At 38.3% G+C, this 13,550-nt stretch overlaps 1 protein-coding gene across 1 annotated transcript; it reads right to left on the bottom strand.

Moving 5' to 3' along the window:
• Positions 1-9,356: 9,356 nt before the first annotated feature.
• On the bottom strand, positions 9,357-10,583 carry LOC112790968 (mitochondrial import inner membrane translocase subunit TIM8). Its single transcript, XM_025833604.3, has 2 exons — positions 10,385-10,583; positions 9,357-9,851 (listed from the first exon to the last, which is right to left on the bottom strand). Exons 1-2 carry the CDS (start codon positions 10,430-10,432, stop codon positions 9,663-9,665), a joined length of 237 nt encoding a protein of 78 aa, XP_025689389.1. The 5' UTR covers positions 10,433-10,583; the 3' UTR covers positions 9,357-9,662.
• Between the last annotated feature and the right edge of the window lie 2,967 nt (positions 10,584-13,550).

Here is a 13,550-nt window from a genome sequence, read left to right on the forward strand (position 1 = left end):
ATTTGACAAGTTGGGATTGGACGAGAAAGAGCTAAGGGCCTACCCCGATATCCTCTTCGGATTAGGGGACACTCCCATCAAGCCGCTGGGCTTCATTCCCCTACACAACTTTTTGAATTGGGATGAAATCCAAGACCTTAAGCATCGACTTTATTCTCGTCGATGTAGCTTCTACCTACAATGCCCTGATAGGTAGAACAACCATAAATCGGCTTGGAGCAATAGTTTCTAAACCCCATCTCTGCATAAAGTTCCTAACACCAGAAGGGATCGCTACCATTAGAGGAGATCAGAAACTGGCGAGAAGGTGTTACAATGAAAGCCTGAACCTGAGAGGTAAAGGCAAAGAAGTCAATACCATTGAACTCGGGGGAGTCCGAGTTAGAGAAGAATTACGACCAAAACCCGGAGGAAGGGCCGAAGAGGTACAGGTCGGACAAGAGATTGGGAAGAACACCAACATATGAGCCAATTTAGTAGAAGATCTAAAGCAGAAGCTGGTACAGCTCCTATAAGAAAATTCCAATCTCTTCGCCTGGAAAGCTTTCGACATGCCTGAAATAGACCCCGAACTAATGTTACATAGATTGACTATTCATCAAAGAAAAAGGAAGCTAGGACCTAAACAGGCTCAAGTGGTCGAAGAACAAGTGCAAGCCCTGCTAGGGGCTGGCTTTATTAGAGAAGTCAAGTATCTGGCCTGACTGGCAAACGTGGTGTTGGTTAAAAAAGAGAATGGCAAATGGAGAATGTGTGTTGACTACATCGATCTCAACAAGGCATTTCCAAAAAACCCATATCCTTTCCCCAATATTGATACCCTAGTAGATTCTAGCTCGGGATATCAATATTTGTCATTCATGGATGCCTACTCGGGATATAGCCCAATCCCGATGTACAAGCCAGACCAAGAAAAGACATCGTTCATCACGCCAAGAGCGAACTATTGCTACGTGGTCATGCTATTTGGATTAAAAAATGCAAGGGCCGTGTATCAAAGGTTGATGAACAAGGTGTTTTGCACCTCACTTGGGAGAATTAATGGAGGTATATGTGGATGACATGCTGGTGAAAACCAAGGATGATGCTAGCCTCCTAAACGATCTCTCGCAAATTTTCAACACCATAAGATTGCACGAGATGAGACTAAATCCCAACAAGTGCACCTTTGCAGTGGAGGCCGAAAAATTTCTAGGATTCATGCTAACACAAAGGGGGATTGAAGCTAACCCCGATAAGTGTAAAGCGATCCTGGAAATGAAGAGCCCGACTTGCTTAAAAGAAGTCCATCAGTCTATCCAAATTCTTGGCAGGATCAGCATTAAGATCCCTACCATTTTTTACTCTACTAAGAAAATAATGTCAGTCAAATTGACTCCTGAATGCGAAGAGGTACTCCAAGCGCTCAAAAGGTACCTGAGCTAACCTCCCATTCTTTCCCGGCCAAAAGCAAGGGAAGAACTCGTGTTATACTTAGCTGTCGCTGAGAAGGCTGTGGCATCCGCATTAATACGAGAAGATGAGGTCGGGCAGCATCTTGTCTACTTACAAGCAAGATGTTACAAGGCCCTGAACTAAAGTATCAAAAACTTGAAAAGTTCAACTATGCCTTGATAGTAGCATCTAGAAGGCTTCAGCCTTATTTTCAATCTCACACCATAAGAGTTCGAACGAACCAGCCCATGAAGCAAATCCTTCAGAAAACAGATGTTGTGGGCAGAATGGTTCAATGGGCTATAGAGTTATCCGAGTTTAACTTGAAATACAAAACTCAGACAGCAATAAAAACCCAATGCCTTACCGACTTCGAAGCCGAATACGCGAGAGATCAAGAGGAGACCTCTGTGACCTGGGAACTATACATGGATGGCTCCTCCAACAAAGTCGGAAGCGATGCAAGCATAATACTGGTCAATGAGAAAGGAACTCGAATAAAAGTCTCCTTGAAGTTTGAATTTCCGGCCTCCAACAATCAGGCAGAATATAAAGCCCTGATTGTCGTACTAAAGCTGGCAAAATGTGGTCGGAGCAACCAAAGTAGTAATTTTCAGCAACTCTCAAGTTGTTACTTCTCAAATTAATGGAAAGTATCAGGCTAAAGACCCAAACATGAAAAGGTACTTAGAGAAAACTATGGACCTTAGGCGATTCCCCGAAATCGAGGTGAGACATATAACTCGAAAACTCAACAGCAGAGCAGACGCTCTCTCCAAGTTAGCAAGTACCAAACCTGGGGAAAAGAATAGAAGTCTGATCCAAGAAACTCTCCAAGAACTCTTAGTTACGAAGACAGACACCAAGTTAGACGTCTTAGAAGTTTCTGGATTAGATCTCGGATGGATGACTCCTCTGATCGAATACTTAAAATTTGACATCCTACCCGAAGAACAAAAAGAGGCCAAAAAGATTCGAAGGGAAGTAGAAAACTACACTTTAGTAAGAAATATCCTTTACAGAAGGGGGATATCCACACCATTGTTGAAGTGCGTCCCGACTTCTAAGGCGGAAGAAGTCCTGGATGAAGTGCATAGTGGCATCTGTGGAAACCATCTCGGAGCAAGATCTTTAGCCAGAAAGGTTATCCGAGCTGGATTCTTCTGGCCAATCCTACAAAGAGATGCCACCGACTTCGTGAAAAAGTGTTAACCTTGTCAGGTGCATGCAAATTTTCACATCGCTCCCTTAGAAAAATTCATTAGTATAACTTCTCCATGGCCTTTCGCAAAGTGGGGACTGGACCTACTCGGGTCTTTCCCTCAAGCGTCAGGACAAGTAAAGTTTCTCATTGTGTGGGTAGACTACTTCACTAAGTGTATAGAAGCGGAGCCATTAGCTACTATTACAACATAGAGAAGTCAAAAATTTCTGTACAGAAACATTATCACCCGATTTGGAGTTTCACACTCTATCACAACTGATAATGGTACACAGTTCACTGACTCTACATTTAGAAGCTTGGTACCTAGCATGAAGATCAAGCACCAATTCACCTCGGTCGAGCATCCCTAGGCAAATGGACAAGCAGAAGCAGCCAATAAAGTTATATTGGCAGGGTTAAAGAAAAGGCTTCAAGAAGCAAAGGGAGCTTGGGCTGAAGAGCTTCCTCAGGCATTAGGGGCCTACCAAACCACACCTCATTCAACCACTGAAGAAAAACCTTTCTGACTTGCTTACGGCATTGAAGCCATGATCCCCATAGAGGTCAATGAGTAGAGCCCTAAGGTGAGATTTTATAATGAGGTCGGAAACATCCATGCACACAAAGAGGAACTCGAATTACTCTCAAAAGTCTGAGAACAACCCCAGATAAGAAAAGCAGCGTTAAAACAAAGGATGGCAACGAGATATAACTGAAGGGTCATTCGAAGAAGTTTTGCCTCAGATGACTTAGTCCTCATCAGAAATGACATCGGAGTGAATAAGTCGGGAGAAAAAAAAACTTGTTGCTAACTGGAAAGGACCTACAAGATAGTTGAGGTCTTAGAAAAAGGCTACTACAAAGTATCCGACCTAGGAGGATCCGAGCTCCCAAAGTCATGGCACGCTTGCAATATGAAGAGATATTACAGCTAGAAACGAACCTCGCTCCCTGATGTACTCTTTTTTCCGACTTCATGATTTTTTTCCAAAAAGGGTTTTCCTAAAGAGGGGTTTTAACGAGGCATCAAAGCGAGGGCTAGGGGCAGAAAAGCCATAAGTCGCTCCCTTAGTAGCAAAAGCACCCTTATGAAACCACATTTCATTAGTAATAATATCTTTTTCCATCTTTTTACTTCTCTCTTTAAAATTTTCATTTATCATTACTTCGATACGCACTGATGGTATACGAAATTGCAATCACACTTTTGCAACTCCGCACAACTAACCAGCAAGTGCACTGGGTCGTCCAAATAATAAAACCTTACGCGAGTAAGGGTCGATCCCACAGAGATTGTCGGCTTGAAGCAAGCTATGGTCATCTTGTAAATCTTAGTCAGGCGGATTTAAATGGTTATGAGGTTTTGATAATTAAAAGATAAATAGAACGCAATTAAAATAAAGGTACTTATGTAATCCATTGGTGGGAATTTCAGATAAGCGTTTTGAAATGCTTTGTTGCTTCTGAACCTCTGCTTTCCTATTGTCTTCATCCAATCATGCGTGCTCCATTCCATGGCAAGCTGTATGTTGGTGGATCATCGTTGTCAATGGCTACCATCCGTCCTATCAGTGAAAATGGTCCAGGTACGATTTTCGCACGGCTAATCATCTGTCGGTTCTCACTTGTGTCGGAATAGGATCTCTCTATCCTTTTGCACACTGTCACTGCGCCCAACATTCGCAAGTTTGAAGCTCGTCACAGTCATCCCATCCTAGATCCTACTCGGAATACCACAGACAAGGTTTAGACTTTTCGGATCTCAGGAATGCTACCAATTGGTTCTAGCCTATACCACAAAGGTTCTAATATCACGAATTCGAATGCTCTGTTGTCAGGAGAGGCGAGTCAAATCTATGGATCAGAGACCCAAGAGATTATACTCCGGCTATCGTCCAATGACTACGTTGAACATCATGTAGACCGCTTGTGGTTGTCAGGCACGTGGATCTTGGCTAAGCGAGTAACGAAGATAGTAGGTGATTGTCACGGGTCACCCCTTCATTCTGACTTAACTGAATTAAGTACGAGAGTATATCTTGAAGAAGAAATAAACATGAATTGAAAGAAAAACAATAGTACTTGCATTAATTCATGAAGAACAACAGAGCTCCGCACCATAATCTATGAGGTGTAGAAACTCCACCGATGAAAAATACATAAGAGAAGAAGGTCTAGGCATGGCCGAATGGCCAGCCTCCCCAAAGTGATCAAAAGATCAAAAGATGATCCAAAGATGAAATACAATAGTTAAAAATGCTATTTATACTAAACTAGTTATTAGGAATTACAGAAAATAAGTAACTAAGTGCAGATAGTGTAGAAATCCACTTCTGAGGCCCACTTGGTGTGTGCTTGGACTGAGCTTTGAAGCTTTCACGTGCATAGGCCATTCTTGGAGTTAAACGCCAGCTTGCATGCCAGTTTGGGCGTTTAACTCCAGTTCTGGTGCCAGTTCCGGTGTTTAACGCCAGAAAAGGGTCTCTGGTGGGCGTTTGGACGCCAGTTTGGGCCGTCAAATCTCGGGCAAAGTATGGACTATTATACATTGCTGGAAAGCCCAAGATGTCTACTTTCTAACGCAATTGAGAGCGCGCCAATTGGGCTTCTGTAGCTCCAGAAAATCCACTTCGAGTGCAGGAGGGTCAGAATCCAACAGCATTTGCAGTCTTTTCTCAGTCTCTAAATCAGACTTTTGCTCAGGTCCCTCAATTTCAGCCAGAAAATACCTGAAATTATAAAAAAACACACAAACTCATAGTAAAATTCAGAAATATGATTTTTGCATAAAAACTAATAAAAATATACTAAAAAGTAACTAAAACATACTAAAAACTATGTAAAAACAATGCCAAAAAGCGTATAAATTATCTGCTCATCTATTGACATAAGCTCGGAAAAGCGCAAAAATTCATTGAAAAGTAAAAGTCAGTGTCAAGAGGTTATAAAAACTAAAAGAGGTTATCAAAATTTATCGCAGAAATAACCTAAGTTACAATAATGACTCAATAAACAAAGTTGAGCGTAAAAGATTAAGCCAATGAAAAACAAAGAGATACTAAAGATAATTTTCCCTTAAAAAGATCAGGGAAAAGGGCTTTTCGTAAAAATCTGGCCAAAACGAAAAGATTAAGCAAGGAAAAGTTTTCCTCCAATTACGTGGGGTAGTAGAAAAATTATCTAACTCAGATAATTTTCTTTCATGAAAAGTTTATTTTTCAAAAAAAAGCTTCATAAAGCTCAAAGGCTTTTCACAAAAAACTTTGTAAACTGAACACCCTTCAAACAAAGATTTCGTCAAACAAAAACATCGCGTAGTAAAACGACCACTTTGTTAAGAGGTCCATCCAAAAATCAAAAGTTGTTGTTTATGATCCTATTAAAAAAGGATCAAGTGTCAAGGAATTTCCAAAAAAATATAAAAGAGTTCATAAAAAGGACCCACAAGCCGGGCCTTAAATAGCTTAAATCACTGGGGACCAAGAAGAGGATTAGGGTCATTGGCAGGAGTGGAGGTCGATTCGGCCGCAAAAGTCATAGGGGTCAAAGGGATCTCTTCGGCATCATAGGTTGGAGTCACAAAAGCGGCAGCGGAAGAAGTCGGCATATCAACCTCACGAGGAGGGAATTCAATGATGCGCTGCCCTGCCGTCTTTAGCTCAGAGTCAGTCTCAGGACGAGGAGGAGACACTATCTCTCCATTAACAACAACCTTGTTAGGGTGAAGAGGGGATAGATCCAAGTCAGGAGCAATGACTCCGACCTGTTGTTTCAGCACCCTAAACACCTCTTCAGTACCCTCAACAATGGAGTCCTCCAAGTCCTGGTAGCGCTCTCGAAGCTGCTCAACCTCCTTTTTCAAATCAAGATTGGCCAAAAGATCCTAATATAGTTCTGTTCAACTTTCTCCTTCAAATCCTCAGCCATAACACACTGGCCCATCAATTTTTCTCCATCTCTCGGGTCTGGACAAGCTGTTTCTTCAGCCTATCGTTCTCCTCCTGCAACCTTTTTCTTCCTCCTGATACATAACAATCCTCCCTTGAAGTTTTTCTAAAATTTGTTGAGTAGCACTTAAGGGAGTCTTGTCCAAAATATCAAGGAAAGAGGTACAGACCCCAGCAGTCCTAATTCCCCCTCGGATCAAAATTTGAAGATGATTACGAATAGCAGCATCATCCATAGCAATCTGGCTATAGGGAAGGATGTGCTTTCTCGTAAACTTGGGACATCAAAATCGGCTTTCCCAACACTAGAGACGCCGGCTTCCATGGTCTTGCGTTTTTTTTTCTCGGGTTCCAAGGTGGGATGAACTGGGGGGACAGGAGCAGGAGGAAGTGGAGGAGTATGAATTAGATTTACCAAGAGAGGCCGAGAAGAAGAAGTACCCAGGACCGAGCTCTGATAAGGGGGAGTAGATGATGCCCCGATCTCCTGAGCAGTAGCCCGAACACGAGCATTCCTCTTAGCCTCCTGCACCTTCTGGTAAGCTGCCTTCGACCCACTTTTCATTTTGTCTGAAAAAGAAAATTAAAAAAATGATCAGCACACAAGTCGGACGCAAGCAGAGCAACACAAGTCGAAAGAGTTATGAAACGACTACAAAATCAAAAATAAAGGGTACCTATCTCGATCTGGACATAACTCGAAGAACCAAGAAGAAATTTCCTGGTATCGAGGTTGGGAGCTCGCCCCCAAGCCTCTGGAAAAACTCGACCACTGCCTCCTCCACATCGTCTAAATCAACCATATTGTACTTCTCTACGGGGGCTGCCTCTACCCAGTATAATTGAAAGCGGGGCTCATGGTTGTCATTCAGAAAAAAAAGAGTGATAACCCTCGACAACTTGAACTTTGAAAAAGAAGTTTTTAAAATCATGGAAGGACTCGTCAAAAATAGAAAAAACCTTCCGATCCCGTATAGCTCAAAAAGAAATCCAATGCTGCTTATTCTACTTACTAAAAGGCTTGGTCAGCTGGAAAAGGTAGAAAAAAATTCTTAAAAAAGTCGGGAAGTCAAGCTCTCGGCTAACAAGGTGGTATATTTTCAAGAAACCCCAAGAATTAAGGTGAAATTGGGTAGGAGCTACTCTGCAGTGGGACAAAACCTCCACCTCAAAATCAGAAAAAGGAAAGGTGACCCCCAAACCGGTAAAAAGACAATCATACATAAAAATGAAGTGGGGATCAAAGTCGTTAAGCCTCCCACAACATACTCGATCTTCAGAGCCCGGGGCTACTAGTTCATATTTGGGTTCATCAACATCTAGGCTACAAATTCTATGGTAATTTCAGAGTTCAGTTATAAAAACTTCATCCACTAAAGAGTTTTCAAAGAGGATAGAAGTATCTACCCATCTCGAAAGGACTTCAGAAATTTAGGTGGACATTTTCAGAAAGGTAATATACAAGAAAATATACCTACATTACACAAAGAAAAAGGGGCATCATCAAAAGCCAGGCCAAAGATAATTCTTTTCGAAACAAAAGAACAGGGAGAACCACAGCTAAAAAGACTTCTGCAAAAAGAAAGCACAAAAAATAAAAAAATATTCCTACACGAACAGTAAAGATATCACAAAGGAATCTCACTCTCAAAGCATGCAGTATATTAAGTACAAAAAATACTACGAAAAGCGAAAGGGAGATACAAAAAACTAACTTTTGTGAAAAAGAAGATAGAGAGGCAAACACGGCAACAGAAGAGAACCTGAGGATTTTGTGAGCGAGAAAAAGAGCGAATGAGCGAAACAGTTCTCAGAATAAAACAACGCAATAATTAAAAGAGCGTGCCGTTACCAATGTAACTGCCCCGCGTGTAAATGCAAAACCCAAACGGACGCGACGGTTGACAAGACGCAACGATAGATAATTCAAAATCACGTCGATTTCCGAATTAGTCGGAAAATATCAACCTCGGTATCTCCGAGCTCCATCAATATCGAATCCAACTCGTAACTGAGAGATCGGACTCGAGTAGGGCCACTATTCATACCCTAACCCAACACAATAGCCAGACCCAATTAAGTCAAAAAGGCCTAATCCAAAGGATTGGCCTTCACTAATCCACCCGACCTCTCCAAAGAAGTCGGATTCGACATGAGCTGGCAAGTGACACTTATTCAAATAAGTAACTGCCTCTTTAAATCTCTTACCCACTTCTAGAAGAGTGATCTTAACAACTCTAAAATAAAGGGACGGTTATCCACCATCAGAAATAAAACTACTTCAACGATGATTATTGGTCCATCACATATAAATACACTAATGCACTCAGGTAAACCTAAGTTTCAATACTCTAAACCTGCTTAACTCTTTGCTGACTTAGGCATCGAAGTGTCTTACAGATACCACCCCCACTGATACAAACATATAAACAACTCGGAAGGCGGCTCCTAGACGCAAACCAATCAGAGACCACCTCTTTCCATGGTTTCGGTCACACATTCAAGCCCAATCAGTCCAGTTTCAGATAACCCACGGAACAATAATTATCTCAACTAAACAAAAAATTTAATTCTCTAATATTTAAAATAACTCTATCAAAAAAGTTGAAATTACAACCATAAAAAAAATTAAAAATATAAGACGTTTAACAATTTTTTAAAATATTTGTCTAAGAATATCCCTTCTCCCTGTTACTAAACAAACACTTGTAAATTTAAATTAGGCTTATGATGGCATTTACATTTTTTTAATTTTTATTAACAAGAACAAATACTTAAAAGTTTCACTCATTTCACTGCATATAAAGACGAATTTTATCGTTGGACTGCAAAGGCAACATGGATTATGAGCCATTGTAATGATCAAAGTTAAACTATTAAAATAGTAGTACAAAAATAGCACCGAAAGGTACCAAACTTCGTATAGATTCACATGGGAACCAACGCTATAGTACTTTCCTGTGTCACATTCGCAGAGATGAAAAACTAACAATGCCCAAACAATTTGGATGTAATCTAGGACAGACATGAGTGACCAAACGAAGAACCAAATTGCAGATTAATACAGTTGATGATCTTCACTGCAAGCTTTGAAACTTTTTCATGATAAGTAGGCTCATCTCAATATAGCGATGTGCGCAGTTAGAAAGACAAGTAGATTCACTCGAACTGAACTTATTCCCAGGTGTACCCGTGATGCATTTGTCCCAGCATGCATCTGTCAGCTTTGACACCATTTCATTAACCATTGCTAGTTGCTGCTCTTGCTGCATTTACTTAACTAAGTTAAACTCTAAATCTTTTATTTCAATGTTAACTCATTTTTATCACATGAATTTAAAAGAATACTGCGAAATAACCCCAATGTTAGTAATAAATAAATAAATAAAACCAAACAAATGCCTTCCAAATCCTATCACATTTGATATGATTTTTGTTTGAATGAATTTTTTTTATCTCTGTAAAATACCTGTGTTAATTGAATCTTCTTATTCTATATTAATTCTACTTTTTTTCTTTGACCAGATAAGATTAAGTGAAACAAAACAGATATTTACAAAATAAAGTAGTAAAAATTGAAAAGGCAACGGAAAATTCGTTGCCTTCCAATCATTTTGAAACGATAAACACGAAAGGGCAAAAAAAATTCACCAAAAGCACACTAAGAACAAAGAACAATAATAAGTAAATATAGAGAAACAGAACTCTTGCAAACTAGAAGTTCGTACGATTTTACGACAACAAATTCGAAACAAAGCTCAATCGAATGGAAAAAGAAAGAGGAACATCTGAAACTTACAGAGTAGAATTGCTGCATGTCAGATGAATCAAGCTTTGAAAAATCCATGGATAATGGAGAGAGGATTAGGCTGTAGAAACTTCAATCAAAATTTCTCAGGAAAACCCTAATCGATAAGAACTAGGAAGACGACTCTCAGAAAAACTGTAATATTGTGTGTCCAATTTCAATGGACATAAGCCAACTCTGTATTGGGCTTTAGAGGATCGTTTAGGCTTTATATTATTTTTGGGCTTACGATTTTATTTGTCAGCATGTAGAAAACAACCAAAAAAAGGCAAATTTATTCTTAATTTCTTATCGGATAGATTTCTATTTTTTTAATATATTTTTATTTTAATCAACTTGAGTTGGTCGAGTGGTTTGCTTACTCGTCCGCTTAAGCAACATGTCGGGTTGGGGGATACCGTTTGGGTAAACAAAAAAAATATATTTTTATTTTAAAAAATACGGATTAATATTTTTTTATCAATATTAACCAAAATTTTGGACTAATATTTTATTTTATACTATTATAATTTAAAATTTATAATTTATAATTTAGTATAAAAAGATTTTTATTAACAAAAAATAACTAAAAATAATAAATTTTATTGGTCATACAACATTATTCTTGATATTAACAGTGATTGAAGATAAGAAATTATTTTTTATATCTTAAAAAAAATACAAATAAGATATATATAAAAAAACGTATAAAAACTAATTTTTTGTTAGTCAATATTTGCTATTTTTTTTAAATTCTAAATAATTCTCATTTTTTAAAGAATTTAAGATATGTTTAGGATTTATAATTCAAACTAATATTTAAAATTAAGAATTTATCATGTAAAATATAAAATTAAAAAAAAAAAAAACTGACTCCCTAATCTTACTCATATAAGAAATAGTGCAAGCATTATTTTTCCAAAATGTTGAAGGAACACTTTTCTATGAATGTATATCCCCCAAAAAATAGAAAATTGAAAACAACTTAATAAGTATATATGGATTAATATATTTGGCTTTTATTATTATATTATTTTTGTCCTATTAAAATTTATGTTAAAAGAAATTTTAATATTATTAAATTTAACATAAAATAATATTTATCTTATTATAAGTATCAAAACTAAAAATAAATTGATAATATATTTTTAAAACTGTTGAGTTTGAAAAATTAATCTAAGTGGTAAATAAATATTATTATGCTTTCACGAATTGTTTGTTTAATAAGTTTGGTTTAATGTGCAGAAAAATAATTAATACAAAACACATGGAACAAATAAACAAGCCCACATGGACTAAAAAAATGAAATAAAAATGTATTAGCCCAACACAAGCCCACTTGGTGACCACATTCAGAATCCATCACACTTCAACCCAAGTCACCAACTCCCACACTCTAAGAAACTTGAATCCCCCCTCCCCTCGCTCAAGTTCAATTCACTTTAATTTTACTTAACTTCCACCGAAAGCCAAAATCTTTCTTTTTTCTTCTCTCTCTCGGTCACGCCATTCAAAGAAGAAGAAAGAAGAAAATGGAAAATGCAGAGGCTATGGTGTGTCAAAGAACAAAAAGTTTGTTTTCAAATCCAAGCAAGAAGAAAGAGTTACAACCAAGAAGCTAGTTACACTTCGGTCAAAGCTCATCAAAAAATATCTTTCCTCATTTGTGCTACACCAAGGAACTAAGAAGAAATCCACAAAGTCACAAGCACAAATCAAGCAACCATGGAGAAATCAAAGTCAAATTTGGATAGCAGAAGATCCACGGTCCAAATCAAAACTTGGAGCCAAAGCAAAGCTCAATGGTCAAGATTAAAGAAGCTTAAAGAAAAAAGATGACAGAGAATGGATAAGTTGCATGCAGCAGATTCGGATTTCTTTCTCATCACTGACGAAGCTGCTGCAAGCTCAGAGGAAGGAGAAGAAGACAAGATGGACCTTAAACTAGCTTCAACCTTAGAAGCTTCACTCTTCTATAATAAGGGTGAACGGCCAAGGGTTGAAGGCAAGAGAGTAAGAACTAAGCATAGAATTCAGTTCTATTGTTGAGTTCTTCTCCTTCATAGTTCTCATTTAGTAGTTTCTTTTTCTCAGTTTTTGTCTGTCTGAGTCTCATTGAAAAAGGCAAACATGGTGAGGTTTGTAAGAAAAAGCCAATGAAAGGTAAAAGACAGTGAGTTAAACATGGAGAAAAAGCCTTAAGATGTCTCAGTTTTTTTTATACATCTCTCTGTTTTGTTCATGATCATGTGGAGATTCTCTTACAAATTGGGTTAGCACTTGGCTGTTGAAAGCTAGACTGAGGTCTAGTCAAATTAAGATTGGGTTAGAATATAGATTTATCTCAGATTTGATTGGATAGATCCTAGGAAAAGATTGGTGTATGTACCTAGTCAAAAAGATAGTGAAATTTCATCATAATTGTGATGGAGACTGGATGTAGGCCACATTGCACTAAGTAGCTGAATCAAAATACTTTTGGGTGTCACTCTCTCTTCTCTGTTCTTTTACTATTTCTATAATTCAGAAGACAAAAAGGAAAGTATCTCCTAACTCAAGAATACTAAGATTCAACCCTCCTTCTCTTAGCCACTAATAACCATCAATTGATATCAGAGTTTGGTTAAGATCCTGATGTCAAATAAGAACTACATCTATTGGAAGGAAAGGATGAAGATCTTTGTTCAATAAGTGGATTACAACATATGGAAGATCATCATGAACGGACCTCCGATCCCAACCAAAATAGGAGCAAATGGTGTAGTTCTTCCCAAGATAAAAGACGAATGGAATGATGAAGACAAGAAGAAGATAGAGCTTAATGCTAAAGCTATCAATATGCTCAACTGTGCTATCAGTTTCGAAGAATACCGTAAGGTATCTAGATGCAAAACAACAAAGGAGATCTGGGACAAGCTCCAAGTCACACACGAAGGCGTTGTTCAAGTAAAACAGACCCTAATAGACATGCTGTGCTGAGAGTATGAAATGTTCTTTATGAAAGAAAGAGAATCTATTGACGAAATATTTGAAAGATTCACTGTCATTATCAACAGTTTAGATGATAGAGAATGACCCACCCTGAACTTGTGCTAGTAAGAAAAGTTCTGAGAAGTCTCATAAAAGTGGGAAACAAAAGCTATTGTCATAGCTGAGAGTAGTGGTATTAGTCAAATGA

This window comes from Arachis hypogaea, chromosome 3, assembly GCF_003086295.3.
Source record: "Arachis hypogaea cultivar Tifrunner chromosome 3, arahy.Tifrunner.gnm2.J5K5, whole genome shotgun sequence".
In the NCBI taxonomy this organism is placed as follows: domain Eukaryota; kingdom Viridiplantae; phylum Streptophyta; class Magnoliopsida; order Fabales; family Fabaceae; genus Arachis; species Arachis hypogaea.